Source organism: Ranitomeya variabilis, chromosome 3, assembly GCF_051348905.1.
Source record: "Ranitomeya variabilis isolate aRanVar5 chromosome 3, aRanVar5.hap1, whole genome shotgun sequence".
In the NCBI taxonomy this organism is placed as follows: domain Eukaryota; kingdom Metazoa; phylum Chordata; class Amphibia; order Anura; family Dendrobatidae; genus Ranitomeya; species Ranitomeya variabilis.
Genome location: NC_135234.1, coordinates 48,622,398 through 48,647,885, shown reverse-complemented (window position 1 = coordinate 48,647,885; position 25,488 = coordinate 48,622,398). Strand labels below are relative to the sequence as shown.

At 44.2% G+C, this 25,488-nt stretch overlaps 1 protein-coding gene across 1 annotated transcript in view; it reads right to left on the bottom strand.

The window, feature by feature from the left end:
- Positions 1-15,883: 15,883 nt before the first annotated feature.
- TMPRSS15 (transmembrane serine protease 15) overlaps positions 15,884-25,488 on the bottom strand; it is a 399,115-nt gene continuing 389,510 nt past the window's right edge. Inside the window, exons 24-25 of the mRNA XM_077294014.1 lie at positions 21,072-21,211; positions 15,884-16,190 (exon numbers count right to left, since the gene is read on the bottom strand). Of these exons, the coding sequence (XP_077150129.1) occupies positions 16,035-16,190; positions 21,072-21,211 (296 nt within the window). The 3' untranslated portion in view covers positions 15,884-16,034. The remainder of the gene's footprint in view (positions 16,191-21,071; positions 21,212-25,488) is intronic.

The following is a 25,488-nucleotide window of genomic DNA, read 5'->3' as shown; positions in this document are numbered from 1 at the left end:
GGGGTAGGTCTCAACAAAGGGACCCCACAAAAAAACCCCTGAAAGGATTCAAAAGACACCGCCTGCAGAGGCGCTTGCAGATGAAAAGCAGACCAATATATGATTCACAAAATAGCTACCAGAAACAAATACATATGAGTCATGAAGCAATAATACATATAATTGGTTGCATGTAAATAGACAAATATTGCACAATGGCAAAAGACATGGCACCTATACCACGGTGTCATTAATAAGAGTCAGGATAAAGAAAAATGGAACATCCTCACCAACTCCAGGATAAATAGGCAGGAGACCCGGAACACCTCTTGTATAGGCCACGGTCCGGAATATGAAGAAGGGAACTGACAATACCCTGTCATTCCCTATGGGGCTAACAGTAGTCTATCCCCAAAACTCCTGCCCTTACAAGGGAAGTCCAAAGCTACCCCTGCACAAACATGCCCTGCACTTTCCCTGTGGTCAGTCCCGACGCGTTTCCTCCAAGCTAATCATCAGGGGACCTGCTTGATTGTAAAGATAAGTGCTCAAAAGGGAGACATAAGTTGCTGCCACCCCCTATGCTATCCTGCAGAGGGTGGATGAAGTGTGGGGCTGGTCTTTAAATAGGAAGTAGCCAAGAAGAATAATTAGCCACTTAAAATGGGATAAATACGTAATCTGTGTGGTTGTTCTGGGTAACGAGTGATATGCCTGTCAATGAGCCTATACATACCGCCCACAAAACATCGGTATCATCATCTCATACAAAAGGATACAGACAACATAATGGGCGGTGGCAGTAAGACTAACCTCTATGATTTTGTCAAACGCCATAAACCACGAGGAGACCAGGCGCCGCAATGAATGCAATGCGCGCCGGCAGCGGCTGACATGCGCAGAGAAAACCGGAAACTCGCCGGCGTTTGCCTCTGTATGCGCTGGGGAGCTATTACTTCTGGCTCCTCCTGCGCTTGTCAGCGGCCGCTATTCCCTTCACCGTCCGTGTTGCATTAAGCACTTAGGCGTTCTTGTCGCTTAGCGACCATACGTCTGTAGTGCGCATGTCAGTGGACGCCGCTCGGTGAGCCGGCGAGTTTTCGGTTTTCTCTGCGCATGTCGGCCGCTGCCGGTGCGCATTGCATTCATTGTGGCGCCTGGTCTCCTCGTGGTTTATGGCGTGTGACGCCATCATAGAGGTTAGTCTCACTGCCACCGCCCATTATGTTGTCTGTATCCTTTTGTATGAGATGATGATACCGATGTTTTGTGGGCGGTATGTATAGGCTCATTGACAGGCATATCACTCGTTACCCAGATCAACCACACAGATTACGTATTTATCCCATTTTAAGTGGCTAATTATTCTTCTTGGCTACTTCCTATTTAAAGACCAGCCCCACACTTCATCCACCCTCTGCAGGATAGCATAGGGGGTGGCAGCAACTTATGTCTCCCTTTTGAGCACTTATCTCTACAATCAAGCAGGTCCCCTGATGATTAGCTTGGAGGAAACGCGTCGGGACTGACCACAGGGAGAGTGCAGGGCATGTTTGTGCAGGGGTAGCTGTGGACTGCCCTTGTAAGGGCAGGAGTTTTGGGGATAGACTACTGTTAGCCCCATAGGGAATGACAGGGTATTGTCAGTTCCCTTCTTCATATTCCGGACCGTGGCCTATACAAGAGGTGTTCCGGGTCTCCTGCCTATTTATCCTGGAGTTGGTGAGGATGTTCCATTTTTCTTTATCCTGACTCTTATTAATGACACCGTGGTATAGGTGCCATGTCTTTCGCCATTGTGCAATATTTGTCTATTTACATGCAACCAATTATATGTATTATTGCTTCATGACTCATATGTATTTGGTTCTGGTAGCTATTTTGTGAATCATATATTGGTCTGCTTTTCATCTGCAAGCGCCTCTGCAGGCGGTGTCTTTTGAATCCTTTCAGGGTTTTTTTTGTGGGGTCCCTTTGTTGAGACCTACCCCATGTGTTTTTATATCACTTTTGGGTGGCTTTTTTTGATTTGTACTTTTATATTATCCTAGTAAAAGTTATGTTTTATTTCCACTTACGCTGTATCTACTTGAAATGACTTGCATTTATTTACATTTGTATGCCCTTAAAAAAGAGAGTTATTTCACACAAAATAGTTAATAAATAATAATTCCAAAAGGATTACTTTACATCAGCACAATTTTTTAAACCAATTTTTTTAGTTAGGAAGTTAGAAGGGTTAGAAGTTGACCAGCGATTTCTCATTTTTCCAACAAAATAATTTTTGGGGGACAACATCAGATTTGAAGTGACATTAAGGGACAACAATTACTGAAAATTGAAATCATTTTAAAAACTGCACCCCTCAAGGAGCTAAAAACCACATTCAAAATGTTTATTAACCCTTCAGTCGTTTCACAGGAATTTTTGCAATGTTGAAGGCAAAAATGAACATTTGCCTCATTTTTCTCCACAAAAAAGTTAATTTAGACCCACATTTTTTATTTTCACAAGAGTAACAGGAGCAAATGGACGACAATGTCTTTTGTTCACTTTCTCCTGAGCATGTTGATACTCCATATGTGTCGGAAAACTACTGTTTGAGCACTTGGCAAGGCTTGGAAGGGAAGGAGCACTGTTTGACTTTTTGAATGAAAAATTAACTGGAATCATTAGCGTATGTCATGTTGCGTTTGGAGAGCCCTTGATGTGCCTAAACAGTGGAAACCCCCCACAAGTGACACTTTTTTGGAAACTAGACCCCTCAAGGAATGTGTCTAGATGTGTGGTGAGCACTTTCAATCTCCGGGTGCTTCACAGAAGTTTATGACTTTGAGCTGTGAAAATAAAAAATCTCATGTTCCCACAAATACATTATTTTAGCTTCAATTTTTTTTTATTTTCACAAGAGTAGCAGGAGAAATTGCACAATACCATTTGTTGTGCAATTTCTCCTGAGTATGTCAATACCCAATATGTGGGGGAAAACTACTGTTTGGGTGCACGGCAGGGTACTTTTTTGGACATAAAATTTGCTGTGCTCATTAGTGGACTCCATAAGTTTTTTATGAGGACCTGGAGGTTAAGAGTGCGATATAAGCGTCCTTTGCTGGGGAACCTCACATCTCATGCAACACCTCCAATTTTTTCTTTTATTCCAGCCACACTCAGATGGCACACACATCAATTTTATAGACTACTATTGATAGAAAAATGTAAGAATAGTAACACGGGTAATTGAGTGATCAATTTACCCACATTAGAACCTGTTATAATGGCACAGAAGCAGTCAGCCATGTGCCATGCATGAGCTATCTAGGTGTGGCCAAGCATTTACAGCTTGGAATTGAAGTTTTAATGACAATGTGGTGGTTAAGGGAGCAGTGTAAGCCTTCCTAACCTTCACAACATGTTAGACTTGTACTCTGTTCTGCTGATGCACGGGCTGGTCTTAAAAATGTGCTAAACAACTCACAAAAATTGATGTTGCTAATGTTTTGGCGATGGCGCCTTGACTTTCCCGGGGTTGGACATCTACAACTGGGATGCACACTGTGTGCCTCACTGCTGTCTTCGGGAAAACCACAAGTAAGATTGTCTACAAGCATATTTCGATATTGCAGCGTGCGCACATTCCTATCCAGGGGAGGAAGCATCTGGCTAAATTTACTCTTGTACAGTGAATCTAACAGAGTGGCAACCCAGTAGTCAGCACTATGTCTAACCCTAAGAATACGGGTATTGTGTTGAAGATAGTGCAGCAAGAAGGCACTAATATGTTGGGTGCTTCCATGAGGTTCAAGGCCATGTTTTGTGGGTGGCGGGGTAACAAAAAAGGTTGCTTCCTCCATCCCCTCCCAACAACCATGGAAAACAGAGAGCGGATCATTATCCTCTTCATCTCTTGACTGTTGCGCATCTCATTCTGCTTAATTTGTCCCTCAGCTCCTGCATCTTCACTAACAGTTTCTCTAGTACCATGAGCCTCGCTTGATCGCTGTAAGCCACCATCCCATGGCACCTGCATGTGCGACTACAGCCCAGAAATTTGAGATAGTTATCTCTTCCACATCCTCCTTTGCTTCTAACATTTCCTCTGGGGCCATTACCTCCTCACACAAACTATTAAAAGTGTGCTACAACATGTAGATGACCCGAATAGTGATACTGATGATAGCATGATCAGTGCTAACCATCATAGCCATTTCAAAACAGAAGGGTGCAGAGGTTTTTCACCTGTGCCCAATCTGCAAGCATGATTTGAACTTCGTACAGACTGCATTGGCACAGGGTGTGCAAAAGGACATAGGGCTCGCCGCTGATACCACAGTCACTGCAACATGTGCAGAGTAGAATTCCACTGTGTTGGAACATCGCTAATCAAATGATTAACTGGTAGGCCAATAGACCTCTGTAGTGATGCAAGTCGTAGACGTGCGGGGTGCAATTGGCTGAAGTGAGCACACAGTGAACATGCTTTCGACAGCTGCGTATACAAGCCAGGATAGTGGCAGAGAAATTGCTGTACCACCAGGTTGAGGACGTAAGCCATGCAAGTCACATGTGTTAGGTTACCACAGCATGGGGCCGCCATGCACATGGCCTTCCCTGGCTCCAGGGTTAGTGGAGGCAGCCATTGCTCTAACTCAGCCTGTTTTCCTGTTCACAACTCTTGAGTGGTGTGACTGCGATCTCCAAGGCATATTATTTTAAACATTGCCTAATTGTGGTAAGCCATGGGAGAGATTCTATCTTCACTGTTGGAACGTGTGTCTGATTAAGGGAGAGATTTAGGGCACAGGTGGAAGCCCTAGAGGATGGGGAGGAGGCAGAAGCAGTGGAAGAACTGTTAGATACAGAGGTTTGTCCTGCAAGCCTTGGGCATGCAAAGACTTGTGGAGCAGCCCCTTGACCGCCTGCCCCCACAGACACCAGTCTCTCAGTGCCAAGTCAGCGAGATGTAACACCTCAGCCCATGTTTGCTCGTCCAGATGTCAGTGGTGAAATGCACCCGGGCAAACATAGATTTTTTCAGTAAATGGGTGATGTTGTCAACAACATGCTGGTGTAGCACTGTTAGGGGTCGAGTTCCTGCCTCTGCACAGGGGGAATCTCGGGCCGTCTCCGCTGTGGTCTCCCATTCTTCTCCTGCCACAGTGGAGTCTGCTCAGCGGAGACATCGTTCCCAGCGTCTCACTCAGTCTGACTCTGTGCAAAGAGTTACTGCTGCCTTTCCAGCTTCTGCCATTTTAGCCAGTACTGGGCAGTGGCGAGCAGACATTTTTGGGACAAAGTCCTACTTTTCCCCTTCTGAGCATGCCCAGGGTAAGATCTCTCGTTGGAGATCAAAGGTCACATGCTTAGATACTGCAGCAAATCCCATTGGTCCTCTAGGAAGGTCCTGAAGGTGTTCAACTTCTGTGGCAGCCTCCCATTGGTCCTTCTGGGAAGGTCCTGTACATGCTGCAGCTATAAAAGGTTCGCATGACCGCACGGCCATGCGCTAGTGTACATTTGAAAACGTGAGTGTGTAGATGAGTGCAAGTCGTTCTTTAAACATCCCCTCCCTTGTGTATAACTGTTCGCATAAGGTGTATGTCTGCTATCTAGCGCCCAGCTGAGCTATCAACATTAAAACACATGATACAGTGTTTACTGCTGTGACCACCAGTGCGGCGCCGCACGCTATTAGAGCGCTTCCTTAGTCCAAGTCTGGGTGGTTAGTGGCGTCTGCCACTGCGGCACTCCTCGCACTCTTGTGCTCAAAACTACTATTTCAGTTATTCTCTAACACCCAGTAGCGATGTCGAGCGCAAGTGGTCTAGACTAACTCAAATACCGAGTCTTGGGATTGAGTTCTCTGACTCCTTGCTTGCGCTCTTTGTGTGGTACTGCGGCCCTGTGACTTAACAGAGTTCGCTTCCACTCCCATATAGCGCCACCATTTGCTAGCAGCAGGTTCTCTCCTGCACAGTGGAACCCGGACTGCGAACACACCAAATATCATCTCACTATTTACTCGGTGCGTTCCGCCAGTCCTAACAGAACACTAGCGCCAGGGTCTGGCTAGTAAATGGCGGACGATCAGCGTTTACAGTTGTACATCCAGCAGCTGGAGGGTAGGTTGGCGGCTCTTGAGTGCACATCCTCAGCTGTGGATGTTACTGCAGTCGTTGTTCAGGCTGCAAGCGTAGCTGCAGCCAGTTTGTCCGCTGCCACCCCTGATCTGACTTTATCCCATCTCCCGCTTCCAGACAAGTTTGCTGGTGACAGTAAGCTATGTCGGGGATTCGTGAGTCAGTGCTCCATACATATAGAGCTCCTGGCTGCACGTTTTCCTACAGAATGGGTGAAAGTGGGATTTATTTTATCCCTTTTGTCAGGCAGGGCACTGGAGTGGGCAATGCCGCTGTGGGAGCGTGATGATCGTGTGGTGCAGAGTGCTTCTCTCTTCCTGGATGCTCTGAAACAGGTCTTTTTAGGACCTCGTGTCACCGACGATACCGCGCTCCAATTGTTGGCAATTACACAGTGTTCGTCCATGGTCAGCCAGTTCGCTGTCCAATTCCGGACTCTGGTCTCTGAGCTGGAGTGGCCGGATAAAGTTCTTATTCCGGTGTTCTGGAAAGGACTGGCAGACCATGTGAAGGAAGCCTTGGTCACTAAGGAGATTCCTGCCACGCTGGAGGAGCTCATTTCTATATCTACCCGCATCGACCTCTGTTTTAACGAGCGGAGGTTAGAGCGTACCCAGTGTAGGCAGAGGTTTCGGCTGGCTCCCACCTTCGCTAGACCTCTAGAATCTACTGTTCAGGCATCTGACTCCCATGAGGCCATGGAGGTTTCTCGAGCGGGACCAAAGTCTCGGACCGCTCGAGTACCAGTGGTTTGTAAAAATTGCCAAAAGCCAGGACATTATGCCAATAAATGTCCATGGCGGTCGGGAAAACGATCGCATCTAGTAACCATTGGAGGAGGTTCACTAGACACAGCGGCATTTTCCTCCAAGCTGTCCTTTAAAGGGACAATCACGTTAGGCTCATCCACTCTAACAGTCGAGCTTTGTGTGGACTCTGGAGCAGAGGGGAATTTCATGTCCTCTGCTTTTTCTCTGCGCCGTGAAATACCTCTGGTGATGATCGCCAAACCGGTGACTGTTAGAGTAGTGAATGGGTCGACACTTCGCTCACAAATCACACACCAGACTGTCCCTTTCAAGTTATCCATGTCCCCTTCCCATCAGGAGATTATTTCCCTTCTTGTCCTTCCTGAGGGAATGGACGAGATTCTGCTGGGAATACCCTGGCTCTGTTTCCTCTCCCCACATATTGAGTGGACCTCTGGGAGGATATTGGGTTGGAGTGAATTATGTAAGGGCAGATATGTGAGGGAGTGCGTTCAGGTTTCCACTACCGAGATACCCGCAGATCTTTCTTCCCTTCCCAAGTGCTATTGGTCCTATGCAGACGTGTTCTCCAAAAAGGCTGCGGAGACCCTTCCAAGTCACCGCCCCTATGACTGTCCAATTGATCTCATGCCTGGAGCAGAACCTCCTCGGGAAGGGTCTATCCCCTCTCTCTCCCAGAAACGGAGGCTATGTCCCAATACATCCAGGAGAATTTGGCAAGAGGGTTCATTAGGAAGACAGTGTCACCTGCAGGGGCGGGGTTCTTCTTCGTGCAGAGGAAGAACGGAGAATTACGTCCATGCATAGATTACAGGGGTCTTAACTAGAGATGAGCGGTGTTCAAGTCGTACTGTTCGCCAATTTCAAATTCGAACTGTTTTGGGCAGTGTTTGAGTCGTTCGACGAACCCGAACAATTTGCTTCAAATTTGGCTGTTCGAGTTTCTGTTCGATAACTGTTCGTTCACCAAAAGCCTAGCTTGATTTGCACATTAAAACTGTTTATCATTGTTAATGGACTGTTTCAGTGTATAGTGGGTAGGGGATAGATCTGTGCTGAAATAACGCCGATCTCCATTTTTTTTTTCTTTCCCGCATTTACAGAGGGGCGGTGCAGTCTCTCAGCCTATCAGCAGTGCACACACACACATCAATGTGCATGTGATGCACACAAGCAAGGGCATGTGTCATTGATTGTGTATGTCACATGTCCTTGCCCTATAAGAACCAGCCATTTGCCCTGTCACCACCATTTCCTCACTGCTGCAGCTTAGTGTTAGACGGCACTGCTGCTGCTGTGGGCACTATACAGACTAAGAGTGATTTTTTTAAGTGAATTGTCAGAGAGATAGGTTTAGGGAGTCGGGAGGAGTCGGGATTAGTTGTAATATCAGCCCTTTTCAGGGTAGGTTACAGCAGTTCATAGCACTGTTTGCCAAGCAGGTCTGAGCCAGTGCTGTGCAAGTGTTAGTCACAGCATTTGGTGTCATCTAGCTCAGCCAATCCTTTTGGGGTAGTAGCATTGTCTGATAGTCATCTGAGTAACCCGCTGGTGAAGCTAGCTACACCACCTGTGTATCTCAATTTTTACTGCATCTAACCCAGTTAATAGTTTTGGGGTTTTGGGCTTAGTAACAGTGTCTGCACATCAGCGGAGTAGCCCGCCTGTGAAGCTAGCTACACCGCCTGTGTATCTCAATTTTTACTGCATCTAACCCAGTTAATAGTTTTGGGGTTTTGGGCTTAGTAACAGTGTCTGCACATCAGCGGAGTAGCCCGCCTGTGAAGCTAGCTACACCGCCTGTGTATCTCAATTTTTACTGCATCTAACCCAGTAAATCATTTTGGGGTTTTGGGCCTAGGAGCAGTGTCTGCACGTCAGCAGAGTAGCCCGCCTGTGAAGCTAGCTACACCGCCTGTTTATCTCAATTTTTACTGCATCTAATCCAGTTAATAGTTTTGGGTTTTTGGGCCTAGGAGAAAGTCTACACGTCAGCAGAGTAGCCCGCCTGTGAAGCTAGCTACACCGCCTGTTTACCTAATACTATTTTTTAACGGCATCTGGCCCAGAAAATCCTTTTGGGCCTAGTAGAATTTAGTGCTACTCAGCAGCGTACCCCACCCATGAAGAAGCTACACTGCCTGTTTACCTAACTACTATTTTGTAACGGCATCTGGCCCAAGAAATCCTTTTGGGCCTAGTAGCAATTTCTGCTACTCAGCAGAGTACCCCACCTATGAAGCAAGCTACACAGCCTTCTTTCTTTCTCAATCTAACCCCTCGGCCCTGGAGTGTCCACTCTCCCTCCAGCTCTCTCCTTCTCACAGGTGGACTACTGCGTGTTTTCACACTGTGGCGAATCTTTTGGGCCCAGGCAGAAGAAGTCGTCGAGGTAATGGATAATATGTGCCGCCTTACAAACGTCCATGACGACACATTCGAGGAAGCAACTAAATGCCTCAAATAGTGAGCAGGATATGGAGCACCCCATGGGCAAACAGTGATCTATGTAGTATGCTCCTTCACAGAAGCAGCCCAATGGGAGGACACTATTCAGAGGCACAGGTAGTAACCGGAACACCCCCTCAATGTCTGTTTTGGCCATTAGGGTGCCCCTTCCCAACTTCTTGACCCGCCTGATTGCCTCGTCAATGGAGGTACAGTGCATAGTACTGTACTTGGTTCCGCGTCGATCTTGTCGTTTACTGACCTGCCCCTTGGATATGACAAATGGTGGATTAGTCTGAATGTATTGGGTTCATTTTTTTGCACAATCCCCAACGGGGGTACCACTACGTCTTCTAAGGAAAGTGTTCTGAATGGACCCGCCGCCATTCTACCTAAAGATATTTCTTTGTTATTTTTCTTTGTAAAGACGTCTGGGTGTTGGTAGAGTGAGTTTAGATTTTTACTCCAGCCTTACTTGATTTTAGAAGGGCATGACATGCCTATATCTGTGTCTCCTCCTCCTTTTACTCCTCCACCTCTTTTCTTTTCGCATGACTATATGTAGTTGTGACTTTTCCATGTGTTTGTTGTGTCTTCTGAGCAGTTTGTCAGCTTTTGGACACCTTTTAAGGTGTTTTCCATGTGTTTGTATGTGTTTGTGTTTGCCTGCCATTGGTTTCAATGGGGTTCGACGGTGTTCGTCTCCCTGTTCGACGAACCGAACCGAACCCAAACACTAGGGAGGTGGCTCATCACTAGTCTTAACGCCATCACCGTTAAGAATAAGTACCCGTTGCCCCTGATTTCTGAGCTCTTTGATAGGCTACGGGGAGCAAGGGTATTTACCAAATTAGATCTGCAGGGTGCTTATAACCTCATTCGCATCCGTGAGGGGGACGAATGGAAGACGGCTTTTAATACCAGGGATGGGCACTATGAGTATCTGGTGATGCTCTTCGGGCTCTGTAATGCCCCAGCCATTTTCCAAGACTCTGTTAACGATATCTTCCTGGACATGCTCTCCACCTCGGTCGTAGTCTATCTGGATGATATTCTCATCTTCTCTCCAGATATTGACTCCCACCGGAGAGATGTTGGCAGAGTCTTCAACCTCTAACGGGCAAATTCCCTCTATGCAAAGTTGGAGAAGTGTATGTTTGAGCCGGAGTCTTTACCTTTTCTGGGCTATATCATCTCTGCCCAGGGATTGGCTATGGATCCTGCCAAACTACAGGCTGTGATGGACTGGCAAGAACCCCATTCTCTTAAAGCGGTGCAGCCCTTTATGGGGTCCATGAATTACTATAGCCAGTTCATTCCCCACTTCTCAACTTTGGTAGATCATTTGGTAGCCCTCACCAAAAAGGGAGCAAATCCCAAATTGAGGTCTGAGGAGGTCTCCAAGGCTTTCTCTTCTATTAAGTCTCATTAAGTCTCATTTTGCTAGTGCTCCCATCAAACATTGTCCTGATCTTGATAAGCCATTTATAATGGAGGTGGATGCCTCATCCATTGGAGCTGGAGCAGTCCTCTTCCAAAAGGATGCTCAAGGTCGGAAGCATCCTTGCTTCTTCTTCTCCAAGACCTTCACACCAGCGGAGATGAATTATTCCATCGGGGACAGGGAGTTACTAGCAATGAAGTTGGCCTTCTCGGAGTGGAGACATCTTTTGGAGGGGGCTCGCTTTCCCTTCCAAGTCTTCATGGACCACAAAAATTTGGTTTATTTACAAACAGTCCAGCGGCTAAATTCTCGTCAGGCCAGATGGGCCTTGTTCTTCTCCCAGTTCCACTTCACCCTCCATTATCTCGCTGGGGAGAAGAACTTTCGTGCTGACACCCTCTCTCACTCCATTGTGTCTTCTTCTGAGGAGGAAGAGGAACCTCAGCTTATTGTCCCTTCTGAGAGCCTGAGAACTGCAGCTCGAGCTTCACTAGAGTCAGTGCCTCCGGGCAAGACTTTTGTACCTATTAACTTGCGACCGGAGGTTCTCTCTTGGGCTCATTCGTCCAGGGTGGGTGGACATTTTGGGACAAAGAGGACATCTGAGGTGCTGGCGAGGACTTACTGGTGGCCACATATGGTCATATTCAGGCGTGTGTCTCCTGTGCCAAAAATAAGTCTCCTCGACAACGGCCAGCTGGGTTACTTTATCCCTTGCCGGTGGCAGAAAGGCCCTGGGAGATGGTTGGGATGGGCTTTGCTGGTGGGCTTGCCCAAGTCTCGTGACTAGGGTTGAGCGACTTTTATTTTTATAGGATCGGGTCGGGTTTCACGAAACCTGACTTTCTCAAAAGTCGGGTCGAGTGAAATCGGCCGATCCTATAAAAAAGTCGGGGTCGGGGTCGGCCGAAACGCGAAACCCAATGCAGTGCAATGGGATACTATGGTTCCCAGGGTCTGAAGGAGAGGAAACTCTCCTTCAGGCCCTGGGATCCATATTTAAGTGTAAAATAAAGAATTAAAATAAAAAATATTGATATACTCACCCTCTGACGAGCCCTGGTAGTAATCGGCATCTTCCGTTCCTAAGAATGAGCGCGTTCAGGGCCTTAGATGACGTCACAGCTTTGTGATTGGTCGCGGCGGCCCACGTGACCGCTCAGCGACCAATCACAAGCCGTGACGTAATTCTCTCAGGTCCTGAATTCGCTCATTCTTAGGAACGGAAGATGCCGATTACTACCAGGGCTCGCCGGAGAGGTGAGTATATCAATATTTTTTATTTTAATTCTTTATTTTACACTTAAATGTGGATTCCGATACCGATTTCCGATATCGCAAACATATCGGAACTCGGTATCGGAATTCCGATACCAGATTCAGAAGATCGCCGACCTCATGGCCGACCCCACACAGGGGTCGGGTCGGGTTTCATGAAACCCGACTTTGCCAAAAGTCGGCGACTTCTGAAAATGGTCGACCCGTTTCGCTCAACCCTACTCGTGACTGTACCATCATTTGGGTTATCATCGATCATTTTTCTAAAATGGTGCACTTGATGCCGCTTCCATGGCTACCTTCTGCACGGGCCTTGGCAGTGTTGTTTATAAAACACATCTTCCACCTACACGGTATGCCGGACAAAATTATCAGTTTGCGTCTCAGTTCAGGAGAGAGCTTTGTCGTCTTCTCAGCATTGAGCTGAATCTCACTTCTACATATCATCCTGAGACGAATGGGTTGGTAGAGAGGGCCAACCAGACCTTGGACACATATCTGTGACATTTTGTCTCTGCCAGGCAGGATGACTGGGCATCCTTGCAATCGTGGGCAGAGTTTGCGCTGAACAACGCCATAGCCGACTCCACTGGACAGACCCCATTCCTCCTTAACTATGGTCAGCATGCCTATGCAGGCACATGCCTGTGCCTATGCCTGTGTCTTCCACCGACTCCAGGGAGGCAGACTGGGCTGTGGAGGCACAGGACATTTGGGACCGCACTCAGGATGCCATTCGGGCCTCCAAGGAGAGAATGAGGTCCTCCGCCGATGCACATCGGCGCCCCGCTCCGACCTTTGCTCCTGGCGACTTAGTGTGGCTCTCCACCCGTAACATCAGGCTGCGAGTTGAGTCTGCTAAGTTTGCACCTTGCTACTTGGGCCCCTTCAAGGTCCTCGAACAGGTTAACCCAGTGGTCTACCGTTTGGCCCTTCCGCCATGCCTGGGTATCACCGACACCTTTCATGTGTCCCTCTTGAAGCCCATATGCATGTCCCGGTTTTCGGAGTCACATGCCGGGACATTGGGTTCGTCTACGGACGATTACAAGGTGAACACTATTTTGGGGTGCAAGGTGGTACGTGGCAAAAAATTTTATTTGGTGGACTGGAAGGGTTATGGTCCTGAGGTCAGGTCCTGGGAGCCTGCTGAGAATATTCATGCTCCGCAGCTCATTGCTGCCTTCGAGCGTAGCAAGGTCCAAGGAGGGGGGCCCTAGGAGGGGGGTAATATTAGGGGTCGAGTTCCCGCCTCTGCACATGGGGAATATCGGGCCGTCTCTGCTGCGGTCTCCCATTCTTCTCCTGCCGCAGTGAAGTCTGCTCAGCGGAGACGTCGGTCCCAGCATCTCGCTCAGTCTGACTCTGTGCAAAGAGTTACTGCTGCCTTTCCAGCTTCTGCCACTGTAGCCAGTACTGGGCAGCGGCGAACAGATGTTTTTGGGACTAAGTCCTACTTTTCCCCTTCTGCGCATGCCCAGGGTTAGATCACTCGTTGGAGCTCAAGGGTCACATGCTTAGATACTGCAGCAAAACCCATTGGTCCTCTAGGAAGGTCTTGAAGGTGCTCAACTTCTGTGGCAGCCTCCCATTGGTCCTTCTGGGAAGGTCCTGTACATGCTGCAGCTATAAAAGGTTCGCATGACCACACGGCCATGCGCTAGTGTACATTTGACAACGTGTGTGTGTGTTGATGAGTGCAAGTCATTCTGACTGTTCGCATAAGGTGTATGTCTGCTATCTAGCGCCCGGCTGAGCTATCAGCATTAAAACACACTATACAGCGTCTACTGCTGTGACCGCCAGTGTGGCACCGCGCGCTATTAGAGCGCTTCCTTAGTCCAAGTCTGGGTGGTTAGTGGCGTCCGCCAGTGTGGCACTGCTCACACTCTTGTGCTCAAAACTACTATTTCAGTTATTCTCTAACACCCAGCAGAGGTGTCGAGCGCAAGTGGTCAGATGAACTCAAAATCCGAGTGTTGGGATTGAGTTCTGTGACTCCTTGCTTGCGCTCTTTGTGCGGTACCGCGGCCCTGTGACTTAACAGAGTTCGCTTCCACTGCCATATAGCGACACCATTTGCTAGCAGCAGGTTTTTTCCTGCACGGTGGACCCCAGACTGCGAACGCACCAAATATCATCTCACTATTTACTCGGTGCGTTCCGCCAGTCCTAACAAGCACAGGCACAACTTTCTTTGAGAAGTAATGGTGACTGGGCAACTGGTGGCGGGGACTGCGACGGCCATCATCTTTCGGAAACCATCTGCATCCACCAGGCAGAAAAGCAGCATTTCTGTGACCAACAGTTTGGAGATGTGGAGTTCAAGCTCATAGCTTTGCCATATGTAGGATTAAGTATTCTTTTATGTGACCACAACTGCGGGACCGAGAGCTGGCTGCTATGTTGAAAGAGGACAGCATTCAGAGAAAAAGACAAACTGCTGGATTCTGAGTGAGGTGCAGGCTAACTTTATGCATGAGCCAGAAGTCTCTTTTACAATGTACACCATGGAGCCTTGATCTGACATGCCATACACTTACATTGTGAAAGCCACTTCTGGGTCACACAGAGTGCAATATGATCCTGAGAGTCTGAAAGCATTGAAGTAATTCAGAAGTGGACCAGAACGGCACTGGATATCGGAGAAAAATGCAGTAGGTGAGTATATTAACACACGCACTATATGCACATAACCACAGACTTAGGGAACAAAAGTTAATGGGAGGGCTTTTTTAAATATTGAATATTGAGTCTAATTTTCAGGATGTACATATGCTTTAGAAGAATTCAGTGCAGCTTATGAAGATGTAACAAGTGCAAAATGAACTTTTGCTTTGCTAAATCATGCTATTTATGTGGGTTCTCATTACAACACGTTAGTGGGCAACTATGCTAGGCAAATAACAAAACTCTGATACAATCTGTCATAGGCTTACCTGGTGAGGTGAATTCTCTAAGCCGCAAGACACGGTGAGCAGCAAAATGTAAAGAAGCAGAGTCTTTGGACTTGCCGGACGGCATTTAGATGTACAAGGACCAGGACAGCAGGGTATGCAGGACCTGAAGCTGGAAGCACTAGATTCAGAAGGCATGCGGCTGACACAGGATTAGCAGTGCATGTGCAATCTGGTATACTGCAGCCAGAGCTTGTAAACAGGTAATTTGACACAGCAGAACAGAAAATAAAATAGCATGAGAAGTAGCTGATCTGGGCTTAGAAGCTGGTAACTGACTTGGAGACCGGAGATGTAGGGAAGATAATTAGACACCTAACTGGATCGGATTTAAAATGAACCTGTTATCAGGATTTTGCTAAGCAAACTTCAAGCATTGTCAGGTTGGAACTGTTATACGTATTCAATTGATACCTGGGTTGAAGAAATCCACAAGAGGGATTTCTTCAATGCAGGTATTATTTTAATCAGCTAACTACTCCAACCTTACAATTCCTGTAGTTTACTTCAGCAAAACTCTCATGACAGGCTTGCTTTAAATAGAAGATGAGGCAAACTCCTGGGAAAGTATGTGGTAATAGGATGCTCTACTTTCTGAATAGTCAGGCAGTACACCTTAAAAAGCCTTGAGTAATGATGTCAGACTTGTTTTCTGAGTTTCCAGAGTAACCTGACTTGGACTATCATAGATGGACATGGCCATAGTGGAAAAAAAGCAAACTCCGGTGTTGGAGAGAGTTAAGTAACACAATCATTCATTTGTTAGCATACATCAAATGTTGATTTTGTACTTATTTAGATTTCTATATTTCAAACTCTATGTTTCTTCATCCTTTGAAAAGAATACAAAAAAATTACAAGCTTAAAAATGTGTCTAACAAGACTGACTTTATTTCACATTTCATTTCATAATTAGCATTTTAATATATATATTAAGGTTAAACATTTTAATTATAAAAAATTATAAAAATGTATGTAATTTTACATAGGTCAAAGTTTTTATTTTAAATTCCTGATTGTCTTATATGATAAAATTATATATCCAGTCTGAAAATTTAGTCACTCTTGCATATACGCCTGGTCGATTTGGTTGGGCACATCCGTATCCAAATGAGGTCACACCAACCAGGATCCATCGGTTTTCTATTTGACACATGAGTGGGCCTCCAGAGTCACCCTAAAATGACAAAGTGACCATGTTTTTAATTAATTCAAACATCCCTTTCGCTATATACTTCTGCTTTGTGAGGATTACTTAGAGCCATATGTAGTTGACAGGAATTACTAAGCTTAGTGATTGGCGGCAGTGATATGCAATGTAGTCATGACATCATCGCTGTTGTAAACGGACACCAATGTAGTGATGGAGAGCTGGTGTTTGCTGGACCTGTTGAGAGCAAGTATCTGCTATGTTTGTTATTTTACAGGTATACAAGAATTTGAAGCCATATTTTTGGATGCCGGAAAACTTTTTTAAGGATGTACCCCAACTTTGGGGATTTTGTCTTGCATTTTCTTCCTGTGATTTTGCTTCAACGACCGGCATAGCTCTAAAAAAATAAACTCTTTCCATGAAATCAGTAATATAGGCAAGGAATCAATGGACTTTCGAGCATGCTCATACTTGATCAATGGCTCTATTAATATACAAATGGAGAAGTGCTTTTTTATTTATGAATTTGAAAAATGGACCTTCTTTTTTCCAGAAACAGTGCCACACTGGTACATTTGTAGTACCCTATACTGGACATCTTCCCATTTCAATTGACCATGGCACTGCAAAATGAGATACAGCTCACAAACTGGAGCTATTAGATAAAGGAAACAGCTAATCATTAGAGAAGAGTGAATAATTCATAACAAATTAAATTCATTATAAATTTCCTGAAACTTCGGATTATGGCAAATCTGAAATTTGTAGAACTGGATTTGCAAGAATTACAGCAAAAAAGTCTTTTTTTTTAAGGCCAGGAAGGGGTAAAAGATAAAATGTGATTATATTTTGTTTCCTATGCCACAGTTTCACAGGCCTCCGCTCTAGTTTTCAGTTCTTACGGTACTCCCTTCCATTACTGAGTCTAGCGATTGGCTTCTGGTCATATATAGATGACCGTGAAGCTGTATCCGAGGAGAATGAGTAAGGATAGGTGTGAGCCAGAATTGGTAACTATTACATATTTCTTCAACTCTTTGTATGTTCTTTCCATGTTTGCGTGGGTTTCCTCCGGGTTCTCCGGTTTCCTCCCACACTTCAAAGACACTGATAGGGAATCTAGATTGTGAACCCCAATGGGGACAGTGATGATAATGTCTGTTAATCACTGTGAAACATGATGGCACTATATATGTAAGCATAATAAATAATAAGTTATTTAGAACCCTTTCCCTTTCTTCTCTTTATTATGCTTTGTGGTTAGAAGCGACCTCAGAATATAATACATGTTTTGGACCATAGTTAACCTGTCTAGCTATCCTGCCCCAAAGTAAATTTGGGAGATTTCCTCATCTCTGCTATCCATTTACCGAATAATGGACAATCCTTCTGAATATTTGTACATGCCTGATGGAAAGTCAGTAGATAAAACCCCAACAATGAGTTCAATATTATATGAATGTGACTTCTGCATAACTGAAGTCTGTGGCTCCATTCTCCAACAGATATAGACAGAAAAGTTACATAGAAGAACTTTTCTGTAAGTTCACCGTGACAATATCTTGGAAACATTATTGGCATAATTACAGAATTTATTTTGCGCTTTACACCCATCATTACAGGGAAATCTGTGCGTTTAACACCTACTTATGTCAAATGACTGCATTAACCTAAATATTCTACAATGTAAGGAAAAAGCAAAGTGTTGCTAAAATGTTCCTCATCTGTCTCAGTGATGACATCTTGCAGCAATAAGAAAAGCATCTTCATAGACTGAACCTTTCACAATGAACTCTGATATTTATTTTTCCTCTTTTTTTTCCTTTTGCAAACCCACCAATGCATTCTTAGAAAGCAATTGTCTGGAAGGAACAATTTTGGTTGTGACTATTGTGCTATCATTGTCAGAAGGTTATGGAAAGCATTTCACAACCCCAGACTGATAGAGTGCATCATAGTAAGAAATGCTAATTCATATTCATTATTATGCACAGTAAAGCGCCAAGTGCTGTGTTACCACGATGAAATCAATTGTCATTGACTTCAGAGCCTAGAGAGACCGAAGAGCCGTTTTAAAGGCTAGCGGCAATTTTTTTTTTGGTTATTAAGCTTAGGTTAATTTTAATTTATTGACTTTAATTAGATGGTGATGTTGGTGTCTGTAGAAACGTATATGTTTTCAGTATTCTTGCATTGCGAAAGACGTAACTATTACATCCATATTGTCTATGCATTAGATTTTAAATCTGTGTTTTACATCCATATATTATATTATATTTTAAGATAGACATATAATAAATTAAACACGCTTGGCAAAAATTGCATCTCTGACTTTGAAGTGATCCTAAATTAGAATCTGTCTCTGTTTTTGATTGCACTAACTAAATCAGTTGACAAACACAATCCTAACCGTTCAACGCAAAATGCAACTCTGGAGTTCATTATCTCTTCTTTTTCACGTGGGGCAATGTACACTTCCCACCGCTGTGCAGTCTTTTAGTGATGAAGGAATTTGTCATCATTTGATTTTGGCAATTCACTTGAATTCAGCCAATAAAATTGATGAGGATAGTGGAAGAAGACATACATCTTTTCTGCGCTGTTGCCAATATCCCCCAAAGGATTGCGGAGAATCAATAGGATAAAAACAATTATTTATTTCTTGGTGTGGATCCAGGCGTTTCGAGGTACTCCAATCTCTTCTTCCAGATATGACTGGAAATGTGGTTGTGTACTGTACCGAAGAAGAGGTTGGAGTATCTCGAAACGCTTAGTTACACACCACTGAATAAATCATTGTTTATTCTATTAATTGTCCACAATTGTTTGTGGGATATTATCTTGGTCCATGACCCATGGGTTGCAGCAGCTGTTCATGTGCTTTCATTGTTGCAATTGAAACAAAATAAAGTGAGCAAACACCCCCTGCTTTAACTCCTTTCTTAACTGGTATCGCCCTAATTGTGCAATATCCTCCCTAGTTTCTTCACCTTTTATGCTCCAGAGTGTCCTGAGTTGGTAGAGCATAATAAACATATGGTCAAAACAAGAATAGATTAATACATGTTCGCTCCAATATCCTGGTGCCACAGCTCCCTGTTCCATTCTCTGCACACCCTCTTTTAACATCTTTTTCACTTCTGCATGGCATGCAATATTCTCTTCCTAAATCTTCATTCTATGCCAAGAGTTCTGGCACTGAGTAAAGTTCTGCTATCAAGACATGCATCTTCATGACATGCGTCACCAGAGGTGTTGACTAAATCAACTCAGCATTTAGGATAGTTTCACATTTGCATTTATGTGCGCAACATATCATCCGCAACCGCATGCAAAAATGCATGCTAACACAGCGTTTTTATCAGCATCAGCTTACGCATGACGGCAAAAAAACGCTTGCATGCATTTTTGCTTGTGGTTGCGCTTTTTACGCACATGTGTTCAATATTTCCTGGAGGGCGTGTCTCAATAGGCGTGTCTCAAAAAAGTTCCTGGACATTCGCAGTCCGAAGTACACAAGCCCATCGAATGCATGCATACGCATGCATTCCTATAGACAGTATTGCGTTTTTTTATCACTCATCCGCATGCCTGCGCATATTTGACTGATTTTTTGATGCTTCCAAAAATGCAACATATTGCGTTCACCACGCCCGCCGCACACCGCGAAAAAATGCATGCATACGCAAAAGCATTCGAGCACATGTCCTTGCGTACACCATGCTAAAGATAAGTACTCATGCGGATCTATGCGGATCGTGTGCTGCGCAAACAGATGCAAATATGAAACCAGCCTTACTAGGATTAGGCATCGCCATAAGATCAGAGTGAAAATGGAGAGATAAAAAACAAGAGGCCCTCCCTGTGTAACACCATGGGTAATAAGTGGGTTTGAGTTGGAGGGTTGGTCGCTCACCTGGTCAGGTTGTGCTCTGCACAACTAAGTGAAAAGTGATGCATAATCCATTGATGGATGCTGCTCTGGCCGCTATGCTCACACCAAATGGAGAAAGGAAATAAGAAGTAAAGGAGAGAGGAGTGCGATGGATCTCAGGTTTGGCTGCTGTCAAAGTTATTCTAGGTAGTGAGTATAAATAACTTCCAATTTATTGTAACGCATTTCAGAGTAGAACTTTCTCCTCCTTCAGGCATAAGCCTCAGTTCTGCTCCGAAATGCATTGCAATAAGTTGGAAGTTCCTAATACTTACCACCTGGATTAGACTTTGTCAGCAACAGCGCCAGAGAGGATGGAGGAAGAGGAGGTCATGTGTCATGAAGTAGTGAAGAAAAGTCCAAATGGAGCTGCAAAGAAGCCCAAATGGGCATAAACAGGTGAATGGGCAAACTAATTTTTTTTTCACCCCTTTCCGGACTCTACAAATCAACAAAAAATGCTATAATTTTTCTAAATTTGCATGAAGTGGATAGTAAACATAATTCTTTTGTGAATCTACATTTTTGGTAAAATTCAAGGCGAATGGAACCAAAATAACACTTTTCTAAAGTCTACATGTCCCATGATGCAATATGTTGGGCAGCACAGTGGCTCAGTGCTTAGTAATGTCGCCATGTTCGTTATTACCGACTTTGAATCTAACCTAAGATTACATCTGCAAGTTCTTCACCTGTTTGAGTGGAATTCTATTTGATACCCAGGCATCCTCCCACATTCCAAAAAATTAATGCTAAGTTTAATGGCCCATGAAATTAGCCTCTACAGTACATCTGATCAAGGAATTTGAGCCACTCTCTGTATTCTGAATAATTCAGTTTTGTACACCTTTCTTAGAAGTTGAGAAATATTTGTATTCTTATAAAATACTTTTGATCTTAAGGACCAACATGAATCTCTGTAAAATAAATCATTATATGCCCTATAAACCTAAAACTATAATCTCTTCTACCTGGCATGTATCTATGCCGCCTTCTTCATACCCAGCACAGATCATAGAACTGCTGATATTATATTCCGGCATTTGCTGTTGACATTTTCCATTGGATATGAGTGGAACTTTAGCCTCCTGTAATATATTTGGAACTGGACCTGATGAGAAATTGCAGAAATTAAACAGTTAAGAATTAATTTCGAAGCCATAAAAATTCAAGGTGGGAAATCTAGTCACATGTATCATTGCAGGCAAAGCCGATAATTTAATTTCAAGCTGTCCGTTTTTACACAACATATCCATTGAATCAGCATTTCCCAGTGGTTGTGCTTTTAAATTGGTGGCCTGATTGCAAAGCAGGTCAGTAATTACCAGCATTTTATTATCATGGATGTAATAAACAGTGCCAGTTTATAGGGTTATTAAAATGATTTCCACACATAAATTTTGATTTACCAATACAGCATAATAAACTCGATGGTCATGTTGATGAGATTGTTAGTGGGAGGGTTTTTTTTCCTCTTTTTTATTTTTTTTTGTTGACTAGAAATTTAATAGACTAAAAGTAAGGAAATAGAATTAGGACAATGAACATCTCTGCTGCATTGCAGCCAGCCCTTTTCACCTCAACAGGATTTGGATAAGACAACATTACGGTACTTTACAGTACACTGGAAAAAAGTCTAATTCCAGCTACTTCTTGACAATTTTATGGATTGTGAGGTTTAACATTTTTTAGAGATGATCCATCATCCTGCTATTTGCATGAGATAATCAGGGGAGTTATTATGGAAAAAAGGGTCTATGTACATGGCAAAGTTGGGAGCCCGAGCTCTGAATATGGACCTTGTATAATGGCATTGTAAGTTCCTTATGAAGAATTGTGGATTGTAAAGTTGGCCATGCACATTAGATAGCAGTCAGTTAATTGATGGTTCGGCCAACAGCTATATATAGTTACATAGTTACATAGTTCTTAAGGTTGAAGGAAGACTTTAAGTCCATCTAGTTCAACCCATAGCCTAACCTAACATGCCCTAATATGTTGATCCAGAGGAAGGCAAAAAAAAACCATGTGGCAAAGAGTAAGCTCCACATTGGGGAAAAAATTCCTTCCCGACCCCACATACGGCAATCAGACTAGTTCCCTGGATCAACGCCCTATCAAGGAATCTAGTGTATATACCCTGTAACATTATACTTTTCTAGAAAGGCATCCAGTCCCCTCTTAAATTTAAGTAATGAATCACTCATTACAACATCATATAGCAGAGAGTTACATAGTCTCACTGCTCTTATAGTAAAGAACCTGCGTCTGTTATTATGCTTAAACCTTTTTTCCTCCAGACATAGAGGATGCCCCCTTGTCCCTGTTTCAGGTCTATGATTAAAAAGATCACCAGAAAGGTCTTTGTACTGTCCCCTCATATATTTATACATTAAAATAACCTATCTTGGTATTGCAGACCCCCTAGACCTCTAATAACCTTGGTCGCTCTTCTCTGCACCCGCTCTAGTTCAGCTATGTCTTTCTTATACACCGGAGACCAGAACTGTGCACAGTATTCTAAGTGTGGTCGAACTAGTGACTTGTATAGAGGTAAAATTATGTTCTCCTCATGAGCATCTATGCCTCTTTTAATGCATCCCATTATTTTATTTGCCTTTGTAGCAACTGCCTGACACTGGCCACTAAATATGAGTTTGTCATCCACCCATACACCCAGGTCTTTTTCATTGACGGTTTTGCCCAGAGTTTTAGAATTAAGCACATAGTTATACATCTTATTACTTCTACCCAAGTGCATGACCTTACATTTATCCCCATTAAAGCTCATTTGCCATTTATCAGCCCAAGCTTCTAGTTTACATAAATCATCCTGTAATATAAAATTGTCCTCTCCTGTATTGATTACCCTGCAGAGTTTAGTGTCATCTGCAAATATTGCAATTCTTCTCTGAATGCCCCTACAAGGTCATTAATAAATATGCTAAAAAGAAGAGGGCCCAATACTGACCCCTGTGGTACCCCACAGCTAACCGCAACCCAGTCCGAGTGTGCTCCATTAATAACCACCCTTTGTTTCCTATCCCTGAGCCAGCCACTCAACCCACTTACACATATTTTCCCCTGTCCCCATTATTCTCATTTTATTTATCAACCTTTTGTGTGGCACCTGTTATGGACCTGGTGGTTAGGAGCACCCGAAATGACCTGATGGTTAAAATGGAAAACCTGGGACAAGCTCTGAGGAAGTGGTAACTCTACTGACCGCAATCCCTAATCCTATCACACACACTAGAAATAGCCGTGGAGCGTACCTAACTCTCCCTAGACGCTTCTTCACAGCCTAAGAGCTAACTACCCCTAAAGATAGAAATAGCAGCCTACCTTGCCTCAGAGAAATTCCCCAAAGTAAAGGTAGCCCCCCACAAATATTGACTGTGAGTTAAGAGGAAAGTAACAAACACAGGAATGAAACAGATTTTAGCAAAGGAGGCCGAATCTTCTCTAGAAAGACAGAGGATAAGAAAGGGAACTATGCGGTCAGTATTAAAAACTACAAAAACCAGGCAGAGTGTGCAAAAAGACCTCCACACCGACTCATGGTGTGGAGGTGCAGCCCTGCACCCCCAGAGCTTCCAGCTAGCAAGGAAATATCATAATAGCAAGCTGGACTGGAAACATAACATGTACTGAGAAATATATTAAAAAACCAATGAACAGCAAATGAACTAGCGAGGACTTAGCTTCTGCTGGAGTAGACAGGTCATCTGAGAAATCCAAGAGAGATCTGAACCAGTACTGAGACACTGACAGCTGGCATGGACTAACGACCTGGGCAGAGTTAAATAGGGAAGCCAGCAGCAGCAATAAATGAGGGCAGCTGAGAAAGCCAAGCTCAAAGATCAGCAGTTCCACTCAAAGCCACCAGAGGGTGTCCAAGGACAGAACTCACCAAAGTACCATTCACGACCACAGGAGGGAGCCCGAGAACGGAATTCACAACAGGCACCGTATCAAAAGCTTTGATATCTTATCTCTATTTGAAGCAAAAGGATTGGAGATGAAATTCCACAAAGATCATTTGTTGGGAAGAATTTAGGATGCTTCCATACACATACGATGGTCAGCCAATCCCACTGAAACAGGCAGGTTTATTTTCACGTGTATGTGGACCTTAAGTATCTCTACAGCTCTACTGTGTCTCTGGGCAATAGCCGTACATGTATCTGTACACTTGTCAGTTAGTTTTCTGTACAAGTCAAACAACAGAACCTTTTCCGAATGCCTCTTATCAAGATCTATAGTGTAAAAACCTAGCCGGTAAAGGGTTACCCAAGGATGCCACAAAGATGGCCTGCAGAAAACTGACCTTCAGAAAAGACAACCTGCTAAGAAAAATTAGTTAGTTCTGGAACTAACAGGAATATAAGCCTTGTTCCATGTGCCTTTGCCTCAGTAGATGACTTGAGTAATGTGAGTAGGGTTTGAGGTGAAGAGCTGCAGATGGAGAGAAGACATCTGAAACAAATTTAGTCATGCTAGGGATGGGCGTAGACATACTACAGCTGAAGAATAGAGATGAACGGATTGAATCAAAGGAAATTGAATTTGCACAAATTCCACAAAAAAAAGTATTTGTCACAATCCAAAGTTTTTGCGATTCAGTTAGCTCAAATCTGTCAAAGTGGCAGCTAGATTCTGTGTAAAACCAGGATAAAATGTCATACACACTTCAACCCTCACCTGTTCAACTTCTCCAGCCCCCTGCATGCTCCTCAACTTGCTCATCATTGTCTTATGGTGCAAACTCTTAGGCCTCTGGCAAGATCCATGCTGAACAGGCTGCAAGTGTGACATTAACATTGCTCCGTACGCAACTATGGGGCACTATGCATGCAACCATGTGATGCAACACAAGTCATAGATGTCAATGATATGCATGTGGCCTTATCACCGTGGAACATGTTGGAAGCCTACAAGTCACAGAAAAACTATAGAGGAGCAAAAGTGTATAAGACTTCAGATAATACCATTTTGGATGCAAACAAAAATAAAAGGAAGGTGCTGATGAACACCTGAAGATATCAGCTGCTGCTGCCTCTTTTCTGGGGGATGATCTCCTCCAGGATAGTTGACCAATTTGGACAATAACATGAAATCTGACTGTGCTGCTGTAATAAAGAATCCTTAGGACCGAGTTTAAAGTTTTTCTTCACTTGAAAAAGAAGCTAGTATGGCATTGAAACGCATTGTGGAAATAAAAACCGTTCAACTCATCTTGGTCCTTAGAAGTCGCATCTGGAAGATCATAGGGAGGAAACGGAGGACCAGGCGAAGAGCTGCAGCAGCAATAGAGGTGCAAGGTTACTATAATAGGGGCAACAGGATTTATGTATAGCTTTAGACCTTTCTTATCCCTTGTGATCA